Source organism: Erythrolamprus reginae, chromosome 7, assembly GCF_031021105.1.
Source record: "Erythrolamprus reginae isolate rEryReg1 chromosome 7, rEryReg1.hap1, whole genome shotgun sequence".
Classification (NCBI taxonomy): Eukaryota; Metazoa; Chordata; class Lepidosauria; order Squamata; family Dipsadidae; genus Erythrolamprus; species Erythrolamprus reginae.
In genome coordinates this window covers 44,596,095-44,619,122 of record NC_091956.1, presented here as the reverse complement: position 1 = coordinate 44,619,122, position 23,028 = coordinate 44,596,095, and the positions used below count along the sequence as shown (strand labels likewise).

The following is a 23,028-nucleotide window of genomic DNA, read 5'->3' as shown; positions in this document are numbered from 1 at the left end:
TTAAGCAAGTGGTTATATTAGAGGAGTTCCAAGGTCCCTTCAAGCTCTGTTCTGATTGATGGATTGAACCAGTCAATAAGCGTCATGCGCTGCTGATTGGGAAATAGATTAGGAATATGATGTATATTAGCTCAATTCGTCACCTTTTTTTCTTTACTTTTCCTGCACATTGATCTTTATTTATTCAATATATAGATTAAAGCTCAAGAAATCATTGACTTAATGGCGATTTGTCAGAAACATGTGTCTAATTCACCATAGCTATTTTATGTAACAAATGTGGTAAACCCTTTGCAATGCTTATTCCTTTCCCTTTTAGAATTAAGCTGACTTTGGATCTCACAGTTTATGGATTATAATTTTATTACAGTATACCATATATAATTGGGTTTTATCACATATTTTATCTGTTGAAGCGATGGAAGTGATGTGTCGGTGCCTGGAGGCTGTTGGGGGCTGGATGGGTGTCAACAGGCTCAAACTCAACCCTGACAAGACGGAGTGGCTGTGGGGTTTGCCTCCCAAGGACAATTCCATCTCTCCATCCATTACCGGGGGGGGGAGTTATTGACCCCCTTGAAGAGGGTCCACAACTTGGGGCATCCTCCTCGATCACAGCTAACATTGGAGCACCATCTTTCAGCTGTGGTGAGGAGGGCACTTGCCCAGGTTCGCCTGGTGCACCAGTTGTTACCCTATTTGGACATTAGGACATTTCATATGCTTTCAGATGTTCTTCTCTATCTTGCATATGACTGTTTAGAGCCAGGAAATGTCATGGATTGAGTAAAATGTGGTGAAACTCACTTAACAGTGATTTTGCTTAACAACTAAAATTTTGGGCACAATTGTGGACATAAGTCAAGGACTATCTCTGTCTTCCTCTGCATGGCAGCCTTGTCCTAGTAAACTCCTTCTTTCTGGCAATTTTCCTGTTAGAGGAAACCGACATAATCCAAACAATGTAAGGTTTCCTGCTGCAGCATGGGGTTGGACTAGATGACCTCTGAGATATCTCTCAGCCCTAAATTCCTGTGCTGTTTCAAAGTGTCTTCTGAAGCCACATCTAGTGGCAGGGTTTGTGGTGCTACCTTCCTCTTCTTCCTTTCTCTTTCCTTTTCTCTTTTTTTCTCTCTCCCTCCCTCTCTCCTTCCCTCCCTTCTTTGCTTCCTTCCTCTCTCCCTCCCTCCCTCTTCCCTCCCATCGTCATTGAACCAGGTTTTGGTGCTTTTGGCAGTGTAAGCAGGTGCCAAATCCTGCTGGAAAATTGAAGTCAGCATCCTCATAAAGCTTGGCTGTGGAAGGAAGCATGAAATCTTTCAAAATCTCCCGGTAGAAGGCTGTGTTGACCCTGGACTTAATGAAATACAGTGAACCAACACCAGCAGATGACATGGCACCCCCAAATCAACACAGACTGTGGAAACTTCACAGTGGACATCAAGCATCTTGCAGTGTGTGCCTCTTCATTCTTGCTCCATACTCTGGGGCCTTGGTTTCCAAATGAGATGCAAAAGTTTCCACCGTCTGTGTTGATTGAAGCTATTAAAGCACCCTGGTCTTCAATAATACCTCAGCAGTGCCACAGGCTGATAGCTCCCATGCCCTGCCGCATTAACACAGTAATTGCTGCAAGAGGGGCCCAAACCAAGCACTGAGTACATATGCATGCTTATACTTTTCAGAGGTCTCATATTATTCTATGTACAATCCTTGTTTACAATACAAATTCAATAAATAAATAAACAAACAAACAAACAAATTGTGAACCCAATTATTGTGAACATGTAAGATGTACAAGCATGGTTATGAGTTCAAGATATTTTACAAATACATTGGTACGTTAGGACAGGGACATTTGGCACAACGGTGCATATATGTCCCTTATAGACGTCTTAGGAATGGGGTGAGGTCAACAGTAGACAGGCTAAGGTTAAAGTTTTGGGGATTTGGATAAAAACTAAAGAGTCAGGTAATAATATTCCAGGCATTGACCACTCTGTTGCCGAAGTTGAATTTTTGCAATCTAGTTCAGAGTGGTTTACATTAAGTTTGCATGAACATGTGTAATATTGTAGTTGAAGCTGAAGTAGTCATTGACAGGTGGGACATTGTAGCAGGTAATCTTGTGTGCTACACTTAGATCAGATTGAAGGTGGCATAGTTCTAAATTATCTAGGCTCAAAATTTCAAGTCTGGTGGAATAAAGTATTACTTTTTTTTCTCATGAAATTCTAGACATTCTCAATCATATTAATGTCTGATGTGGGTTCCACACAGATGAGCTGTATTCAAGAATTGGTCTAGCAAATGTTTTATATGCTTTGATTAAAAGTACAATATTACCAGAAAAGAAGCTACACAAAATAAAGTTAAGTAATGCTTTGTTAGCAATGTTGTTGCAGTGGGTTCTGACACTTAGATCATTAGAAATGAGTACTCCAAATTTCTTTACTGAGTGGGGATAGTCTACAAGGTTATGATAATCAAGTTTATATTTTGTGTTTTGATTATTTTTGCAAATGTGTAAGACTGAGCATTTGTTGATTGAGACAATAAATTGTTTGACCATTTGAATACACAGTCAAAGTCTTTTTGAAGTGTTGTAGTATTGTCACTGGTGTTGAATAGTTTTATATTATCTGCGAAGAGGAAGCAGTTGCTTTTTATATTATCACAATTGTCATTTATGTAATAAATAAAGATAGTTTGTCCTGAAACACTGTCTCAGGGAACACTGCTATTAACAGGTTTGATAAAGTACTTTCTATTTTGACTGCTTGTTGTCTGTTTGACAGGAATGCAGTTATCCATTTGTGCAGGCTCCAGACATGCCATAAGATCTTAGTTTTAGAAGTATTTTGTCATGTATTACTGCGTCAAAGGTTTTGCAGAAGTCCAAATAAATTACGCCTATTACTTTGCCCTGGTTAAGTTGTGTAGTCCATATGTATTTACAGTGTAGAAGTTGCAGATTACAAGATTTTTTTTCTGAAACCAAATTGTTTGTGAGAGAGTAGGTTGTTTTTCTCTAAGTGTGTGTGGGGGGGTAATGGATTGGTTATTGATTCCATGACTTTGCAAGTGATGCAACATCAAGAGATTGGTCTGTAATTTTCAACTAGGCTGCGGTCTCCCTTTTTGAAGATGGGGATGACCATGGCTAGTGACCATAGACTGGGTAGTGAGCTGGTTCTGAAAGATAGATTTATCAAAAATTATGCTCAGAGATTTGGATACGACAGTGGAAAGGTTCTTTTAAGAAGTAGGCACATAGTCCATTTGGTCCAATGGAGATGGCTTAGATTGTGTAGTGCCTTTACAACATTGTATTCTGTAAAGTCAGTGTGTATTAGATCATTGTAATTGTTTGTGGTTCGACTTGGAAATATTGGACATGAGTTGTTGCTGTTTATAAAGACTGAGCTGAAGAATGTATTAAAGAGGTTGGCTTTAACGATTTCATCATTACAGTCTTTATTGTTAGTCCTTTTAAAGATGGGATGGTTCTCATATATTTAAGTTTGTTGTTTATGAAATTGTAGAATGCACAGTTGGATTTTGTGCGTTGGAGTTTTTCCTCTTGTTTGTTGTGATAATTTGTGCATTCAATCTTTATTTGTGGCATAAATTTTTATAGTGGCTTGCAATGTTCCCTCTAATTTTTTTTCGGTGTGGACGGAAAAGTATAATGTCTGAGCGGCAAATTTTCATGCCTGGATCGGTTAGAACAAAAGGGTGACCTCAGGATACACAGCAACAATCATAAATATGAAACGGCAGCAAAGTTTTGATCCTGCGATCATCGGGCTGCTGCAAAGGTCCTAAGTGTGAAAAGGGCGCAGTCACAGTTGTAAAGTGAATCCCTGCAGTTGCTTGTCAGAAGATCCCAAAAGATGTTCACACAACCCTGGGACATTGCCACCATCATAACTACGTTGTCAAGTGTCCAAAGTTTCATCCAATAACCCCTTTATTTTTCTAACAAAGTTCTTCCTTCCTAGAAGGAAGAATAGAAAGAATAAAATGGAAAGGGGGATTAAAAGAGGGTACAAAAAATTAAAAAGGGTTGAGTTCAAAGTTCTGCTCAGATTAAAGAAATTGGAGTTTGAGAAGGGTTGATTAAGTTTAGAGTATTGTTTTGTTTGCTCTTTTTAAACTTTAATTGTTTTTTCTATTTAGATATATGAATTTAGGAATTGCTGGTCTGTTTTAATAAAGTTAGAAGTATTGATTATAATAAAATATGCAGTAGGTGATACTGATTTGGATTAATGCATAAATGGAATTGAATTTAGAATTGTTGGGGAGATTAATGATATTAATGATTTTTAATTGATTGAAAATAGAGAATATTTAGATTTTTCCCCCTTTTTTCTTTTCTCAAGTTGACTGAAATGTAAGATTAATAATTAAGTAAGAAAGGTAGATAACTATTAATTGGCTAAATGTTAGATGGGCTGAAATATTTTTTACATTTTGGATTAGGTAAATGTACTATTTAGAGGAGGGGAAGAAGTCTGAAATTTGTATATGTTTATGTTTTGTTTTTAATTTGCTTTTGTTAACATCTGATTGGCTACACAAGGTTTTCTTGGTTTAGAGAAAAATGTATAAAGAAAGAAGGAAGCACTTTGGCATAATGGTTAATAAGTTAGAAATATAATTGGTGTTGTACTTTTTGAAGGAACATTATGGAAGGAATTTAATTAAAAGAAAAGGATGACAACATTAGAAAAAAAACCTTTTGCAACTTTTTTGATGATTGATATTAGTTACTGACAAAATACCGCATTTTATTCATAGAAAATTAGATGGTACACTGTATTGTTTGAATGTATCTTGAAAGAAAAATGTAAAAAAATTTACACCCCCCCTCAAAAGTCCTTCCTTCGTCCATCCCTCCATTCATCTCATTCTTCCTCCCTCCCTTCCTTCCTTCCTTCCTTCTCCCTCCATCTCTCCTTCCTTCCCTCCCTCCCTCCTTCCTTCCTCTCCTTTTCTCTCTCTCTCTCTCCCTCTCTTTCTTTCTCTCTTTCTCTCTCTCTCTTGCTTTCTTTCTCTCCTTCTCTCTTGCTCTCTCTCTATTTCTCACTGTCTCTCTTGCTATCTCTCTTCCTCCCTCCCTTTCTCTCTCCCTCTCTTTCCCCCCCTATTTCTCTCTCTTCCTTCCTTCCCTCCCTCCTTCGTTCCTCTCCTTTTCTCTCTCTCTTTCTCTTGCTTTCTTTCTCTCCCTTCCTTCCTTCCTCCTTCCTTCCCTCCTTCCTTCCTTTCTTTCCTCTTTTAATTCCTTCCTTCCTTCTCAGCCAAAGGTCCGCCAGGTGTAAGGGAGGTGGGAGGGGCCTCCCGGCCTTGCCTCGCTCTCTTTCTCTGCCTGCCCATCTTGCCTTAGCCAAAGGTCCGCCAGGCGTAAGAGGGGTGGGAGGGATCTCCTGACCATCCCCCGCCCTCCTTCTCTGCCTGCCCATCTTGCCTTAGCCAAAGGTCCTCCGGCATAGGGGTGGGTGGGAGCAAGCTCCTGGCCTCCCCCGGCCTCCTTCTCTGCCTTCCTCAGCAAAGTTCTTAGAGAGAGAGAGAAAAAAAAGTTTTAAGCAGCTTGTCTGAAAGAGGAACGGCTTCTGTCCCCTGCAGGCAGCTCTGCCCTTTTGGTTTAACATTAACCACACTACCACAGAGAGAAAAATATCTGTGGTAGTGTGGTTAATATTAAATCAACAGTGCAGCCAGGCACCCCGGCAGGAGAAAGCAGGCTGCTTTCTCCTACCTCACTCTCAGCTGGCTGGCTGGCTTCTTTCTATTTGTAGCGGTAACACCCATCCCCCCCGCTCCTACTTGCCGACACCATTGCTGCCCAGACTCAGTGAAGCCAGCCAAAAGTATCACTCCAAGGAAGAGGGGCAGAAGTATCCAGGACAATATTGGCGTGGGGCCAAATTTCACGTGAAAAATGAGCAAGCGACCAAAGCAGAGACATGACCGAGCGATTGCGCACCTTCAAAAAATCCTGTACGTGTCTTTCCTGATGCTTGCGCAGCTGCATGGCCCACAGGTTAGAGGGAAAAGTGGCGGCTTGTATAGTTTGCTATGTAGCCAGTTTTGGTTTTTTGACAAAGAGATATTTTTTGGCTTGGAGCTTCCTTAGTGTTGTGGGTAGGTTGTTTTTCCTGTTTTGGGGAGTTATTAGCAATATATATATTTAAATTATTGTTTTGACTTCAAGTTAAAAAGTTATAATGGTCTTCGGCAATAACACAACCAGTGAATAGGGTTTGTCAATGAAGAGATGAGAGGTCAGTGTTTATGAAATCATAGTTAGCTTATTTAAAATTATAACTGGGATTTCCATCATTAAGTTGATTTTTGAAAGGTTGTATATTGAAATAGTCATGAAGTCAATCATGCTGTGGTCATGTTGGAAAAAAGGTTCTTTTATTTGTAATCCATAAACAGAGTTTGGACTGATAGAGAAGATGAGATCAAGGCAGTTGTTGAGTTAGTGTTGTTGATTACTAGTTGAGCCAATCCCAGATTAGTTACAGCATTGTACAGGATTAAATGTATAGTTCTGTTGTACATTTGTTAAGCGACCATTTAATAGAGGTAGATTTAGGTCACCAAGAAAGATGAGAGGCTGCCCACGTTAGAATGCCAGACATCTTATGAAAACTGATTTTAGCTCTCTTTTGGAAGAGACTTATTACTGTTTTTAAACATATGATTAATGGGCTTTTAAATGAGATATACAATAAATGTATAAAGGACTGGTATTTCAGCCAAATTAAACTGGGAAAGAGAGTCAGATTCTGTTAGCTGTTTGTTGGTTATTCCATCCCAAATGAGTGCATTACAGGGCTTTTTTCTTTTGCTACTCCTGCAAAACCCCCATATTTTTAATTAACCTTATTACTTATTTTATTTATCTATTCTAACATTTTTTCACAAAGCTCAAATCTGGGTATGGGTATTTCCAGCTGTGGCAATCAATTGCTGATCACTGCCATTCTTCCACATCATTGATATGGAAACTGGATCGAAACTGATAGAAGTTTTGCTTATTTATCTTGTAAGCCTAAGTAAAAGTCAGAAAGTGTCATAGGGATATAGAATATATTGGATGAATGGTGGGTGTTCCATTGCTGCAGTTTTTCAAGAAAACATTGGACAGTCAAGGATGGTACAAGGTTTCCTGTTTTGGGCAGAAGCTTAAACTAGAATACCTCCCAAGTTCCTTCCAAGCCCTATAATTCTAAGAGCTTCTAATGTGAATAATGCATGGAAAAAAAATCCCTAAAATATGCTTGCTGTCTCAACATACCTGCTCATGTGACCATGTCCGTTCAGAACCATCCTTCACACATACATCTAATCTGAGTTCAGTGCCTGTTCCACCATGCCTACTGTCCATACAGAGATTAGCTGCCACATTTCGAATCTGTAAAATTAATAAATCTTTTTAAAGCATTGCAGCACAGCTTGGAAAATGCTGATTTGTCTCAAAAGAAAGAGAAATAACTTTTTTGTGTGTGCCAATTCAATTCAGTACAATATTGATAAGAAATTTTATTTTTGACTAAAAATCAGTTGCAGTTTTAGCCTGTAAGATGATTTATGAGAAAGAAATCTGTTAATCAAACGTGGAGGAGTAAAGAAGGAGCATCTGGATTCTGGAGAATCAAAGTTGAATTTACAATAAGTATAAAGAACTCTATTGCAGATTTATTTGTAATTACTTATTTGTAAAAATTTAGCTGTATGATAGGATGTACTACCTATTCTTTTAATATTACAATATCTTGCAATTGAGTACTGCCATTGTATTGAGTAAGTTTTTATTTTTGTCACTGTAAGTAGACAGAAGCTAAATAAAAAAGAAACAGTTTTATCGTAACTGCAATAAACCCCACAAACCCTTGCTAAATCAAGGTGACAAGCCATTCTGACAGAATGGAATCTGCTCAAGAAGGAAATTGTATATTTTGACTTACATTTACATTGTATCTGCTCAGTTTTCAATGGTTTTGCACATTGAAATATACAATGTATCCCAATCTACATGCACTCCTATTGTATTTATATGAGTTGAATCAAAACATCAAAATTGAGTTCAATTGATCAACTTGTGTTGATATTCACTATATGCTGCTCAGGAGTTGGATGCTACAGAGAAATATTGAGGTTTACACAGTTCTTTCATATTAGTATATAAAATTCTGTACTAATATTTCTGTTGGCAAATTTCCCAAAAGCAGCTGATTTGGTGATCTGTGAAAACTTTCACTATTGCTGACCATGTAATTAAGTGTACTTTTCAACTGATCTGATAATTAGGGGAGTGTAAATAAAATTACTAAGTCCTCCTTAGCCAAATGTAAAATTCATTTTGTGTTCAATTTTGAGCCAATTTTGTTAATATGCATTTAAAGCACTGATGAAATAATATTGTCTCAATAGATATATTTGTATATCTAAATTTTTAAATCAATACTCTAATGAAGAGTATTAATTTGTAAATCGATATTCTAATCAAGACTAAAGAGAAAGCTACATCTTCACCAAAACTAGCAGGATAAACTACCGCATATAGCAAAGTCCACATTCACTTGTAATGATAATGGTACCCAATTGGATAATGAAATGTCTGGAAGCAAACAACCAAGGATGCACCAAGAACTTTTTGTCTTAGCATGATCCTTTAGTAGCTAAAACATGAGAGGCAGGGAAAAAATGGCAGAAAAGAATGACAAAGAATTGCCATTCCCTTAACCCCAGCATCAAGGCAAAGCTTTCTCCCATCGACCTTCCTAAACATCAAAGCCCCTCTGACTGTGAGAAAAGCTGCTCCATAGCTTAAATCACAAAAATAAAACAAAAACAAAAATGCTACATGTGCAAAGCAATAAAACCAGTGAAGTTAATAAATTCAGTGTGAAAGTAAGAAGCACAGACTTGCCATGCCATGAGCAAGACTTTGCTCACCCCCAGCTATTTGCTTTTGAATAACAAAATAGAACTGCCTAGTGAAGAGGAAAAAAGGTGGGGGTCATGAATTCTGCATTTAAAAGTCAGTTTAAAACAAAAGGATTTGTACTTCACATCTCTGCTACTTAATGACTAAAACTTAATGACCCTCCAGAACCAGCTGCTGCTATCTACATTACTAATAAGCAATCAAATAAAGCAATTTTGAAAAAGTATTTCAGCCTGTTTCAACAACCTTTTTCAGTATTCCATACTTTCAGCATGTTTCACCCACAGGATCCTCTGGTAGTCTAGTTGTCTTTCAATGAACATTCCTTCCTACCATCATTTCTCATGATAGCATTTAACTGTCTATTCCCATTTAATTGATCAATCAATAATTCAGGCATTAGTCAAGCATTGTTTAACTTGAGATACTGTAAATTCTATTATTATTTGTTGTTTATTACTCTGATATTTTACTGGTATGATCGATCACTTGACTTGGTTGGGTAATATTAATTAATTATATATTAATTATTATAATTAATTAACTGATTGGTTATTGATGGCTAGACTGAGTGATTGTTGATATTAATTGATTATTTATATTAATTAATTCCATTGATTATTGATATTAATTAATCGATTTGATTGATTATTAAACTTATTGATTAGACTGATATTGTTTGATTGATTATTAATATTAATTAATATTAATTAATTAATTTCATTGATTATGGATATTAATTAATTAATTTGATAAATTATTGATACAAATAAACTAATCTGTCAACCACTATTTGACTATTGATCTTTTGTCAACTGTTATTTATTAATCATGCTAAACAAAAAATAAAAAAAATCCACAATAAAACTCTCTCAAATGGAAGATACTTCTACCAACAATGATATATTCTACAAATATAAAACCACCAAAGAGAATGAAGATTGCAAAAAATGTTACATATGCTCAAAATATGCCTACAATACCTGCCTGGAAATAAACAAAAATGTAGCCAAATTTCTACAAAAAGCTCTCACATTTCTTTCTTTCTGTCCATCATGTCTACCAATATTGGATGATGTAATTACCATGCTTCACATCTTTGGATAAAAAAAATTACAGCACAGACAAATGGAAATTCAAATGCTCAAAATCATATTCCAATATAACAACCACTACCTCAATCACTAGCTCAACAACCACTACCTCAACCACATGCACACTCTCAACAATCACTAGCTCAACCATCTACCAACCATCCAAATAATATATCCTTACTCATGAAAGACACCCTTAAACTGGAACAAAAATGTAATAAAACTATACTATTTAGGCTTGAAGTCACATATTAACCTAATATATCAGGTTCACAAAATTATTGCATCAAAATTCCCCGCGAGTTTCCAGAGATGGACCTGAGTTTAAGTATAGAGATGGTTCAGTGGCCCCACAATTCTGTAGAGTCTTTTGCAAAAATGAACTCAGCAAACAATAATTCATTTATACTATAAACTCTATTATCAGAAATGACTCGTGTTGGTATATCTCAGTATGGCTGGGCTAAGAGACCTTCAACATACACTGAGCAGAGAACAAACATGTACCCTGTACTAACAACTCCAATCTCAAAAAACTTCACTCAAGGCCTGACTTATCTATACTACAATTAATCCACTCCTGCAAACTCCAAGCAGATCTCAAAAAATGCCAAAACTAAGGTCAAACCGACCTGTACATTGAGTACTGCACTGCTGCATCAAAACTAAGATGCGCAATCTAGCATCCACCTTTGAAACTACCATTACCCAAAACCATCCAAACTTCCAATCAACCTTCAACCAAAAACAACCCCCCACATAAACCAAAACTAGGTATGGATGCCCCTTACTTCCTCAATATCAACCACTGCCAATCTTAAATGCAAACTAATGAATTTAAGAAGCATAATTAACAAAATACCTGAACTCCTTCTCTTATTAAAAATTGCTAAATTTGACATATTTATCTGCAAATCATTGCTAAACGCATCCCTCTCTAACTCCATTATCACAGTAAGAGACTATCATGTTTACTGATCTGATCATGAAACCTGTAGAGAAAGTGAAGTTGCAATATTCTATAAGAAATCACTGAACCTAAAAAAGGGTGCAAGTTATACATGAACTCGATCTTCCAGAAACTATCATCTGTGAACTGACCTTAAATACCATACTTCACTTCCTACTTTGTTATAGAGCCTATGATTATGACATCATACATGTGAACAAACTAACTTCACTACTAATGTGGGCAGCCTCCTAGCTACATCCTCTTATATTTCTTGGTGACCTAAACCTATCTCATATAAACTGGACCCTAAACAAATGTACAACTGAACTCATACATTCAACCCTTTACGATTCTATTACCAGTCTAGGGCTAGATCAACTAATAACAGACAATACTAGACTCATCAATTGTCTTAATCTCAACTTCTGTAACAGTTTACCCTCAATTTATGGACTTTTGTGTGTGAGTGTGTATCCTTGAGTGATATGTTGCCATTGGTCTTCCTCAAGCAGCCCCACCCTTTTGGGCACCATGGACCCGGTTCCAAGGAGGGAGGGGAAATAGTTTCACATACCACCTGCATCTCATGTTGGCAGAGTCGCCATCAGGAATTTTGGGGCCCCATACAGCCTAAGTGTCTGCCCCCCCCCGCCATTTTAAAACTACTTTATTTTGCGACATACCAATTATGTATTAAATTTACCTTTCACAAAAAAAAATTAAATCCTGCCACTACAACAAGGTACACTTGTTTGACAGATTAATAATATGTTAATAATGCAGAAAATATATTCAAGTGACATCAACATATTACATACATATAAATAAATAACCAGAACAGTGCAAATACACCAAATTAACAAAATATTATTAATTTTGCCATCAACAAAATTAAAAGCAGCAATAAGATGGCACAAAGGATAAAGACAAAATACTCCTGCATCACACTAGAAAAATATTTGTTTTCACAATAATACCAATAAATAACAGGTAACCAGAAGATAAATTATATGCAATAATGTTTAAAACTATATGTAAACTCCACCATAGGTGTAAAAAAAAGTCAACCCTTTACAGATAATTAGCGCCTATTAAAAAATACCCCTAAAAAAAATTGAAAACATCTTGCGGTAGCATAATCAAAGGAGAAAAAAAACAAAACAAGTAGGATCACCAAATATTGCCCAATTAATCCAATTACAAACTTAATTACTAATTCCTTTATATAAAAAATTAAAAATAAGAAAGTTAAAAAAATAGAATTAAATCTATAAAAAAATAAGAACACAAAGAGATATAAACAGAAAATAGAAAATTACACTAAGTAGATAAGGTAACTATGAATATAAAGACACAACAGGATGAAAAGAAAATACAAGAAAAAGAAAAGCACAGTGCAAGAAAAAAGAAGAGAAAGAGGAGGGAAGAGCAAAAAAACCCTTCCCTCTTCTTCTCATTAACCTCTCCACCTATCTCCTTATAGCATTTTCCAAAGTTTGCAAAATTTTAAAATTGCTTTATAAAAAAGAGCATATCCTCATGTATCATCAAATCCATATTATGAAGCAAATGTGCAAAAAATCCAAGATTTTTTCTCATACGTGTACCTGCTATTAAGTTCCATAACTTAATATATTTAAGCTTTTAAATGTGTAATGTATAATGTCTCTTAACAAATAGCATGTCCGAGGCTCTAAGAGCAACACCTTTTCTTTCTTCTTTCTTCTTCTTTTCCTAGGATGTTATCATATCTATTTAACATATGGTGAGATATTACTGTGTATGCATTTAACAAAATTTAGAATGTAAAATAACAAACTCCCGCTTCAGATCTTCTCTGCACAAGTCTCAAAATATGATGTAGTTGTTTGTTTTTTGAAAAATCCTTAATCCTTAGTTCTACACAGCTTCTCCTTTGCATATTCAAATCTTTCTATTTCCCACAATGCTTGCTTCTCGAATCCAGGATGGTGTTTGCTTCTCGAATCTAAAATGGCGAGATGGCTCCAAAAACATGTCAACTCCAAAGCAACACATCTTTTCCTCACACTTAGAAGGGAACAATTTCGGAAAAAACCTAACACCATAATCAAAATGTATACCAAATTAGCTCTGATCCAAACTTCATCTTTAACAGCTATGAAGCTCTTCAGGCAGAATAGAGAAAATTAGACATTTTTGCTGATCTGTGCTCTTGCCTGCTCCCGATTGTAACAATTTTGCAACTGAATCCAATTAGCTTCCTTAGCACTCTCGCCGGCCCCCCCTCATTTTTCAATTTCACCGGGCCCGTGACGCCAGTACCGGTCAGGTAATACTGCCCTATCGGCGGCCCTGCATGTTAGTGTGGCTAAGACTTCGCTTGCTTGGACAGCCTGATTTCTTACACACCACATCTCAATCTGCAACCCAGGGATTTGGGGACCCCTACTCTAAGGCTTCATTTTTCTTTGCAGTTGTTTCCTCCTTGTTGTGTTTAACTTGAATGCAGACGTCAGCCTTTTTGAGGTATTCCTCCTTTTCATGGATGAGTGAATAGAGTGGTGAGACACTTTATCCTCTGATCACTTTGCACTTGATGCAGGTATAATTTGAGTCCTCCATGGAAGGAACACAAGTATAGCACACATCTTACAGGTCATTACAATGATAACCTCTTCCTGTATGACTTTGTTACTGTTGCATTTACATAACACTAGAAATTGCTAGGAGAACAAGGATTTGCCCATTGTGAACTGCACAACATCTCAGTTCTTCAACTAACAGTGAGCAACTCCTTGTTTGCGTTGTTTCTCAATGACCACATCGATTTCTGTTCAGAAACATACATACATATGTGTGTGCATGCATCCATGTATTCATCCACACATTTAAAATAAAATATTTAAGGGCCCTGCAAAGATTTAGTTTATGTGGCTGAACTTCTTTTCACTGAGATTGTTCTCTTCCTGACACACTGGGTTACAATTTTTCCTCTAACATGTATAATATGTTTCCTAATATATACACTGCTCAAAAAATAAAGGGAACACTTAAACAACACAATATAACTCCAAGTAAATAAATCTTCAGTGAAATCAAACTGTCCACTTAGGAAGCAACACTGATTGACAATCAATTTCACATGCTGTTGTGCAAATGGAATAGACAACAGATGGAAAATACAGTATTGGCAATTATCAAGACTCACTCAATAAAGGAGTGGTTCTGCAGGTGGGGACCACAGACCACATCTCAGTACCAATGCTTTCTGGCTGATGTTTTGATCACTTTTGAATGTTGGTTGTGCTTTCATACTTGTGGTAGCATGAGGCGGACTCTACAACCCACACAAGTGGCTTAATGCAGTACATCCAGGATGGCACATCAATGAGAGCTGTGGCAAGAAGGTTTGCTGTGTTTGTCAGTGTAGTGTCCGGAGGCTGGTGGCACTACCAGGAGACAGGCCATCCTTCAGCATGACCGATTTGGCAGTGGGTCAGTAATGGTGTGGGGTGGCATTTCTTTGTAGGGCCACACAACCCTTCATGTGCTCGCCCGAGGTAGCCTGACTGCCATTAGGTACTAAGATGAGATCTCCAGACCTCTTGTGAGACCATATGCTGCTGTGGTTGTCCCTGGGTTCCTCCTAATGCAGGAAAATGCCAGATGTCATGTGGCTAGAGTGTGTCAGCAATTCATGCAAGATGAAGGCATTGAAGCTATGGACTGGCCCGCCCGTTCCCCAGACCTGAATCCAATTGAGCACATCTGGGACATCATGTCCAGGTCTGGGAGGAGATCCTTCAGGAGACCATCTGCAACTTCATCAGGAGCATGCCCAGGCGTTATAGGGATGTCATATAGGCACATGGAGGCCACACACAATATTGGGCCTCATTTTGACTTGTTTTAAGGATATTACATCAAAGTTGAATCAGCCTGTAGTGTGATTTTCCACTTTAATTTTGTGTGTGACTCCAAATCCAGGCCTCCATTGGTTAATAAATTTGATTTCCATTGATGATTTTTGTGTGATTTTGTTGTCAGCACATTCAGCTTTGTACAGAACAAAGTATTCAATGAGAATATTTCATTCATTCAGATCTAGGATGTTTTATTTGAGTATTCCCCCCCCCCTTTTTTTAGCAGTTTATATATTGGAGAGTAGAAACTGTTAAAACTGATCCCAGCACAAGTTTAGCTGCATTCCATGCAGGGAGATACATGAAGATATATACTATCCTGTGTTACAGAAACAGCTATTAGTGTCCCTGAAGGAGGAATGAACATCTCTATTTGTATAGTCAAAAACCAGCCTTTTCGTGCATATATTCGGGGGGGGGGGGGGGAGGAATTAAAGAAGTGATTGAAAGAAAGCTGTTTGCACAACAATTACCATTCTGCAGTATAGAATTCTACAAAAGTTTAATAAGGGATGAATATCATTCTGTCCATCTTTTATCTTTCCATTATTTAATATATTCATTGTTCATAAATTCATTCACAATTATGTAGTTAAGTATGTAATGTTGATAAGTATAATTTAAACCTAAGGGTGCATGCCTCTATATATTTATTTCAAATTAAACATTTAAAATTATGTCAATACTTTCTTAGCCTCAAACTATATCACACAATTACCTGATCAGTCACATATATCACTCTCTACTGATGAGTATTTTTCCTCATCGGAAAAAAGCTATATTATCCCAATGATAACTCCTTAATGTTGTGATTGGCTTCAGGCCAGCTCTTATAGCTGCTGTTTTTGACTCAGAGGAGTTGAAGCCGTCTGATCACAGAAGACCCGTCTGGCTGGAGGAGGAATCAGACAGTGAACCAGAAGGAGAAAGGAATGAGGAAGGGGGTGGAGAGGCAGAGAGAGAAATGGAGCCAGTCAGATTTCCAGCCAAGGTTTCATCTGAGTCAGAGGGGGAAGACATAATGAATAATCTTATTCTCAATGTCCAGGTAAGGAGAATGATGGGATGCCAAGAGCAGCTGCGCAAACGCAGAAACAGATTCTAGGTTACAGGTGTTAAGAATTAAAGATGCTGCCGCAGCCTTGATAAAGGGAAGGTTTTGCAGATGACAGTGTGGGAGTTTATCGTTCAGGTTTTTTGAGAAAGACTTTGATGAATTGTGACTTCGTGTTTGCTTTGGATACCTTTGGACATTCTGACATACAAGCTGTGAGTTATGTGGCTGACGTAAGCCAGAAAGGCTTCTCTGCTGACTTGAGTGATTAACTCTGACCTCTTGGATTCATAAACTAACAGTGCTCTGAAACACCGAGGCTTGCGACCTTCTGAATATAAAGAAAACCTCTTTGCTTTCTTTTTATAAGCCTGTGAGTGTATATGTGTGTTTGATTAATTACTTTATTTCTGGGTGGCCCACGGCCAGGCAAAACACTTAAGCAATTTGCATACCTTGGCATTTTAAATTTAGAAGTGACACAAATTATACATATGGGAAAGATCATATTGAGCTGTCATTTGTCTATTAGTGTGCCGCGAGACACGGCCAGGTGTGCCGCAAAGCTCCTAGGGAAGCTCCAGCTGAGCGGTGCGGTGCCGGTGCCGACCAGGAGCTCCCACTCTCAGCTGTCCCCCGGCTCCTGCTCGATGCCGCGGTTTTCCTGCTGGGCCCCAAAGAAGGAAGGCAGGAAGAAGGAGACCTTCAATCTTCGCGCCTTTTTCTGCCTTCCTTTTTTGGGGGCCCAGCAGGAGAGCACCAGAAACCGCGGCATCAGGCAGTAGCTGGGGGGCAGCTGCGAGTGGGAGTCCAAGGTCGGAGGCACCGGCAATGCCCCGCCCAGCTGGAGCTTCCCTGGCATCGGCGGCAAGTGTCCTTTGGGGCCCGGCGAGGGGGGGGTGGCGGCTGCAGCGGCCATAAGCAGTCGCGGGGAGATGGCGGCGGCAAGAGGGAGCTCCAGGCGGTGGCGAGAGGGAGCTCTCTCTCTCTCAGCTGACTGCAAGCGGGAGCCCTGACGGTGGCGGTTGGACGTGCTGCTGGACGCCATACATGCTGGCGCTGCGGGCCTGGCATACACAGCGTCCAGCAGCACGTGCAGCTGCCACCGTCAGGGCTCCCGCTTGCAGTCAGCTGAGAGAGAGAGAGAAAGAAAGACATATAAGAGAGGCAGAGAGCGAGAAAGAGAGACAGCAAGAGAGGCAGAGAAAGAGAGAAAGAGAGAGAGAAAGAGACATAGCAAGAGAGGCAGAGAGAGAGAAAAAGAAAGAGAGACATAGCAAGAGAGAAAGAGAGGCTTAGCAAGAGAGGCAGAGAGAGAGAGAAAGAGAAAGAAAGAAAGAGAGACATAGCAAGAGAGACAGAGAGAGAGAAAGAAAGAGAGAGAAAGAAAGAGAGATAGCCAGAGAGGCAAAGAGAAAGAAAGAGACATATAGCAAGAGACAGTGAAAGAGAGAGAGAGAGCAAGAAAGAGAGAAAAAAGCAAGAAAGAGATAGCAAGAGAGAGAGAGAGAGCAAGGGAGAGTGAAAGACATAGAGGAAGGGAAGGAGGGAGAGAGAAAGAGACATAGCAAGAGAGGCAGAGAGAGAGAAAAAGAAAGAGAGACATAGCAAGAGAGAAAGAGAGGCTTAGCAAGAGAGGCAGAGAGAGAGAGAAAGAGAAAGAAAGAAAGAAAGAGAGACATAGCAAGAGAGACAGAAAGAGAGAGAAAAAGAGATAGCCAGAGAGGCAAAGAGAAAGAAAGAGACATATAGCAAGAGACAGTGAAAGAGAGAGAGAGAGCAAGAAAGAGAAAAAAGCTAGAAAGAGATAGCAAGAGAGAGAGAGCAAGAGAGAGAGAAAGACATAGAGGAAGGGAAGGAGGGAGAGAGAAAGAGAGCAAAAAAGAAAGAAAGAAAGAAAGAAAGAGGGATGGAGAGAGAGAAAGAAGGGAAGGAAGGAAAAGAGAGTCCATCTGTTTGGAGCGAGTTTGACCTGGTGATACCTGATGAAGTGGACAAGGCCATTGGAGCTGTGAGTTCCGCCACCTGCTTGTTGGACCCGTGTCCCTCCGGGCTGATCTCGGCCAGCAGGGAGGTGACACAGAGCTGGGCCCAGGAGATTACCAATGTTTCTTTGAGGGTGGGGTCCTTTCCGGCTCTGTACAAGGAGGCACTTGTGCGCCCCCTCCTCAAGAAGCTTTCCCTGGACCCAGCTATATTTAATAACTGTCGTCCTCTCTCCAACCTTTCCTTTATGGAGAAGGTTGTTGAGAAGGTGGTGTCGCTCCAGCTCCAGCGGTCCTGCATTGTCCTTCGCAGACTGCATTGGCTACTGATCAGTTTCCGGGCACAATTCAAAGTGTTGGTTATGACCTATAAAGCTCTACATGACAAAGGACCAGATTATCTCCGAGACCGCCTTCTGCCGCACGAATCTCAGCGACCGGTGAGGTCCACATAGTTGGCCTCCTTAGGGTCCCATCGACCAAACAATGTCGGTTGGCAGGACCTAGGGGAAGAGCCTTCTCTGTGGGAGCCCCGGTCCTCTGGAATCAACTCCCCCCAGAGATTCGCACTGCCCCCTCCCTCCTTGCCTTCCGAAAGAGCTTAAAAACTCATCTTTGCCGCCAGGCTTGGGACTCTTAGATCACTGACCACTGAATGCCTTAAGTATGATTGCTGAACGTTTGGTTAATAAGTTAATTTTTTATGTTAATTTTCTCTTTCTAATTGTTTTTAATATTGTAGTACTAATTGGATTATATTACTGTTCTTTTTTAATATATTCTGTGAGCCGCCCCGAGTCCTCAGAGAGGGGCGGCATATAAATCCAATTAAATAAATAAATAAATAAATAAATAAATAAATAAATAAATATATCTATACAGCTCTACTTGAAATGCAAGATGCTCACTCATTGTAACTTCTACACTTTCTTGTCCTGTGTTATTAATGTTATATGAATATCCTTTATTTTATTCAACTCAACTTAATGACTCAAGACAGAATGTATCATTCTCCTCCTTCTTATCTCCCCCCCAATGCTGTCAGAGGTGGGTGGGGTGGACTGAGAGAAAGTCATTGGTTCCAAGTCACCTAACTTGGATTTCACGCCTAACAGAAGACTGGAATTTAGTTTCCTGGTTTCCAGTCTAGCATCTTAATCATTATATCAAACTCTTGATTTCATACTACCATGACTAGCAGTCCTATTGGATAAAAGGGAACAGTAATATTTATTTATTATTCATTCATTTATTTATTTATTTGTCTAATACACAATACATATTGAAAAGAATAGACATGTAGTATATATATAAAGAAAAGGATAGAAGAAAAGATATAAAAATAGAGAAGATACAGTGATCCCCCGAGTTTCGCGATCTCGATCTTTGCGAAACGCTATATCGCGATTTTTCCACCCGATGACGTCACTCCCTTCCTTTCTCATCTTTCTTTCTCTCTCTCTTTCTCTATCTTGCTTCTTCCTCTCTCACACTCTCTTCCTCCCTCTCTCATCTCTTTCTTTCCTTCTCTCTCTTTCTCTATCTCTCCCCCTCTTGCTCTCGAGCGGCGGGCGGCACCCAGGGAAGATTCCTTCGGCCGCCCACCAGCTGATCTGCTCGGCAGCGCAGTAGCAGCGAGGAGCCGAAGATGGGGTTTCCCCTTTGCGTGGGCAACGGGGAAACCCCATCTTCGGCTCCTCGCTGCTACTGCGCTGCCGAGCAGATCAGCTGGTGGGCGGCCGAAGGAACCTTCCCTGGGTCTTCAACTCCCAGAGCGGCGGACAAGCGGCGGCCGGACAAGCGGCGGACAAGCGGCGGCCGGACAAGAAAAGCGGCGGCCGGACAAGCGGAAAAGCGGCGGACAAGCAGCGGCCGGACAAGCAGCGGCCGGACAAGCGGACAAGCAGCGGACAAGCTGAAAAGTGGTGGACAAGCGGGCAGGCAGGCGACTCCTCAGCTGCTGGGTCTTCCCAGGTGCAGAAGTAAAAACACCATCTGCGTATGCGCGGCCATGAAAAAAGGGGCGCGCATGCGCAGATGGTGTTTTTACTTCCGCACCACTACATCCCGAAAAATCGATTATCGCGAGGGGTCTTGGAACGGAACCCTCACGATAATCGGGGGATCACTGTATATGAAAGGAAGAAAAGATATATGAGATAAAGGAGAGACAATTGGATAGGGGACGAAAGGCACAAGGGTGCACTTATATATGCCCCTTACTGATCTCTTAGGAACCTGGAGAGGTCAATCGTGGATAGTCTAAGGGAAAAATGTTGGGGGATAGGGGTTGACACTACTGAGTTCGGTAATGAGTTCCACGCTTCAACAACTTGATTGTTAAAGTCATATTTTTTAAAGTCAAGTTTGGAACGGTTAACATTAAGTTTGAATCTGTTGCGTGCTCTTGTGTTGTTGCAGTTGAAGCTGAAGTAGTCATTGACAGGCAGGACGTTGCAGCATATGATCTTGTGGGCAATATTTAGATCGTGTTTTAGGCATCGTAGTTCTAAGCTTTCTAGACCCAATACTCTTAGTCTATTTTCGTAGGGTATTCTGTTTCGAGTGGAGGAGTGAAGGGTTCTTCTGGTGAAGTATCTTTGGACATTTTTGAGGGTGTTGATGTCCGAGATGCAACTACTTAAAAATCTCTGGAACTTTCTAGATACATTGTACTTTCCTTTCAAAAATAGTGTAAAATACTGTCCAAAACTATTTTGGGTCTAACTATAGCCCAATCACTCTCTATTGATACATATTTATCCTCATGTGAAAAAAGGTATAACTACAGATTTGGCTTATTGCTGTCTCTCAGTCCAATCAGTAACAATGCCCGTCAAAACAAAGAAACAATAAAGCTTCAGGAAAAATCCAACAAATTGTTTCATATTTGCAAAAAGATGGAAAATATAATGGATACACATGGATTAATTATTTTCCTACTCCTAATTATTCAAAAAATATTATTTATGTTCAACAAAGGAAAATGTCCATAATACTTGCATTTAATATTCCACTTTCAAAGGTGCTAGAAAGAAAACATAGCAATATGATATCTGGAGGCCCTTTGTCTATGCTGAGATAAGGTAATCAAGACAATGTTCCATGTCCTGCTGCATTATTATGCGAACTGTAACCCTACATACAATATGTGTTATGTTGGTACAATCACAGGTTAGTCCATATTGAAAGCTGTGCATCTTTTATACACACTTTTTAAAATCACAAATTCATTTGGTTTGTGATTAGAAAGTATTGGGCTTAATTTTGGCCATGAGTTTATCTAGGCATGTTTTTTGAGAGAGCATTCAAAGAAAAACTATAGCAACAAATACACAAAAAGACCTCCTGTTGACAATCTAATTGTAACTACTCTAGTTATTGACTGAAACAGAAAACTAGTAACAAAACATAGCAGCAAATAGATCAAGAAGATCAAATACTTCAAAACATCACTTGGAATTTGTTTAGATTGACCCAAGCAATTATATTTTGACTTAATATGAGCAAAAGCAATAACAGAAAACTGTACCACCAAATTTAGTATGCACACACAAGTATATTTACCCAAACGGAAGACAAATCTGAACTGAAGTTTATGCTTAATCTTCAAAAGAGAAAATTAGACTGACACATCACCCTTTCCACTGTACTATATTCTGAAGAAGAGTTGGGTGCAATTTATTTATTTTAAATGTGAATATTATGCCTGGCATTTTGTAAAGATATTTTTCTTAAAATGTCAAATAGGGCAAAAAATTAATGAGGGAAATACATTTTTTGTATATGTACAGATAAATGATGATGGAAGAAATGAAACAGTCTTGCCGGTGAATAATTGATTCTAAGGTAGTTCCAGTGGCTTAGTCACTGACCATAAAGGTTAAAGCTGATTTTGTGAAATCTGTACCATAGTCATAATAGCTTTGCTGAAAATGCATAGCTGTATCTGGCTATTCTGAATAAAAATGAAATTAGGCTGACTCCTGGCTTTAATTATGTTCCTCACCTCTCCCCAGGAAGCAGGTGGTGGTTCCACTGGTGGAAAATATTTGGGGACATCCCAGGCCACTGCAGCCATAAACCACTTGAAATCCTTGCACTTGAGATGCTTGCGAAGCTCCTTCTGGGCTGAAATATCGCCAGTGGAAAGATGTCTGTATTCAGGTCGCCTCTGATAAACATATTCAGCAAACTCATCCATCCAAGTTTCTGCCACACGTTTCAGGTTCTGAACAGCAAAAAGTAAGAGACCTAGTTGATTTTCTGCATTGTTTTCATGAAGAAAGATCTTTCTTCAAAGTGATTGTTGTTATATTTGATAGACACTAGAACAGTGATGGCTAACCTTTTTTTCCTTGGGTGCCAAGAGAGTGTGCATGCATGCTATTGTGTGCCCACACCCATAATTCAATGCCTGGGGAGAACGGAAACAGCTTTCCCCGCCCCCCAGAGACCCTCTAGAGCAGTGTTTCCCAACCGGTGTGCCGCGGCACACTGGTGTGCCGCGAGACATGGTCAGGTGTGCCGCGAAGAAATAAGCTCAGCTTCTGGTCTCGCAACTTTTTGCGAAGAGCAAAAAGTCGTGAGACTGGAAGCTGAGCTTCCTTCTTTGCGCCTTCCAAATTTTCCAGCAGCTGCAGCGCCCCGCCCGGCTGGAGTTTCCCTGGTGATGGCAGCGGGTGAGCTTTGGGGCTTGGTGGGAGGGCAGCAGCAGCGGGAGGGCGGCGCACAGCGGGAGGGTGATGGCGGCGGCAGCGGGCAGTATGGGATGGCCAGCTGTGAGCGGAGCTCCGGAATGGAGGCACCGACCGGCGGCGGCTGGACATTTTGCTGTAGCCATGGGGCGACGGCAGGGTGATCAGCTGTGAGGCGGAGCTCCGGAAGGGAGGCACAGACGGCGGCGGCTAAACGTGTTGCTAGACGCCGTACATATCTAGCGCTGGGCATGGACGCAGCCCCACGTCCATGCCCAGCGCTAGATATGTACGGCGTCTAGCAACACGTTTAGCCGCCGCCGTCTGTGCCTCCCTTCCGGAGCTCCGCCTCACAGCTGATCACCCTGCCGTC

The 23,028-nt window shown here is 39.9% G+C and overlaps 1 protein-coding gene across 10 annotated transcripts in view; it reads right to left on the bottom strand.

The window, feature by feature from the left end:
- LOC139170349 (polypeptide N-acetylgalactosaminyltransferase-like 6) overlaps positions 1-23,028 on the bottom strand; it is a 306,275-nt gene that overhangs the window by 40,959 nt on the left and 242,288 nt on the right. For all 10 annotated transcript variants that reach the window (XM_070757439.1, XM_070757437.1, XM_070757438.1 and 7 more), the window contains 2 exons: positions 21,968-22,189; positions 7,316-7,432 (listed from right to left, as the gene is read on the bottom strand). In XM_070757439.1, coding sequence (XP_070613540.1) covers positions 7,316-7,432; positions 21,968-22,189 — 339 coding nt within the window. The remainder of the gene's footprint in view (positions 1-7,315; positions 7,433-21,967; positions 22,190-23,028) is intronic.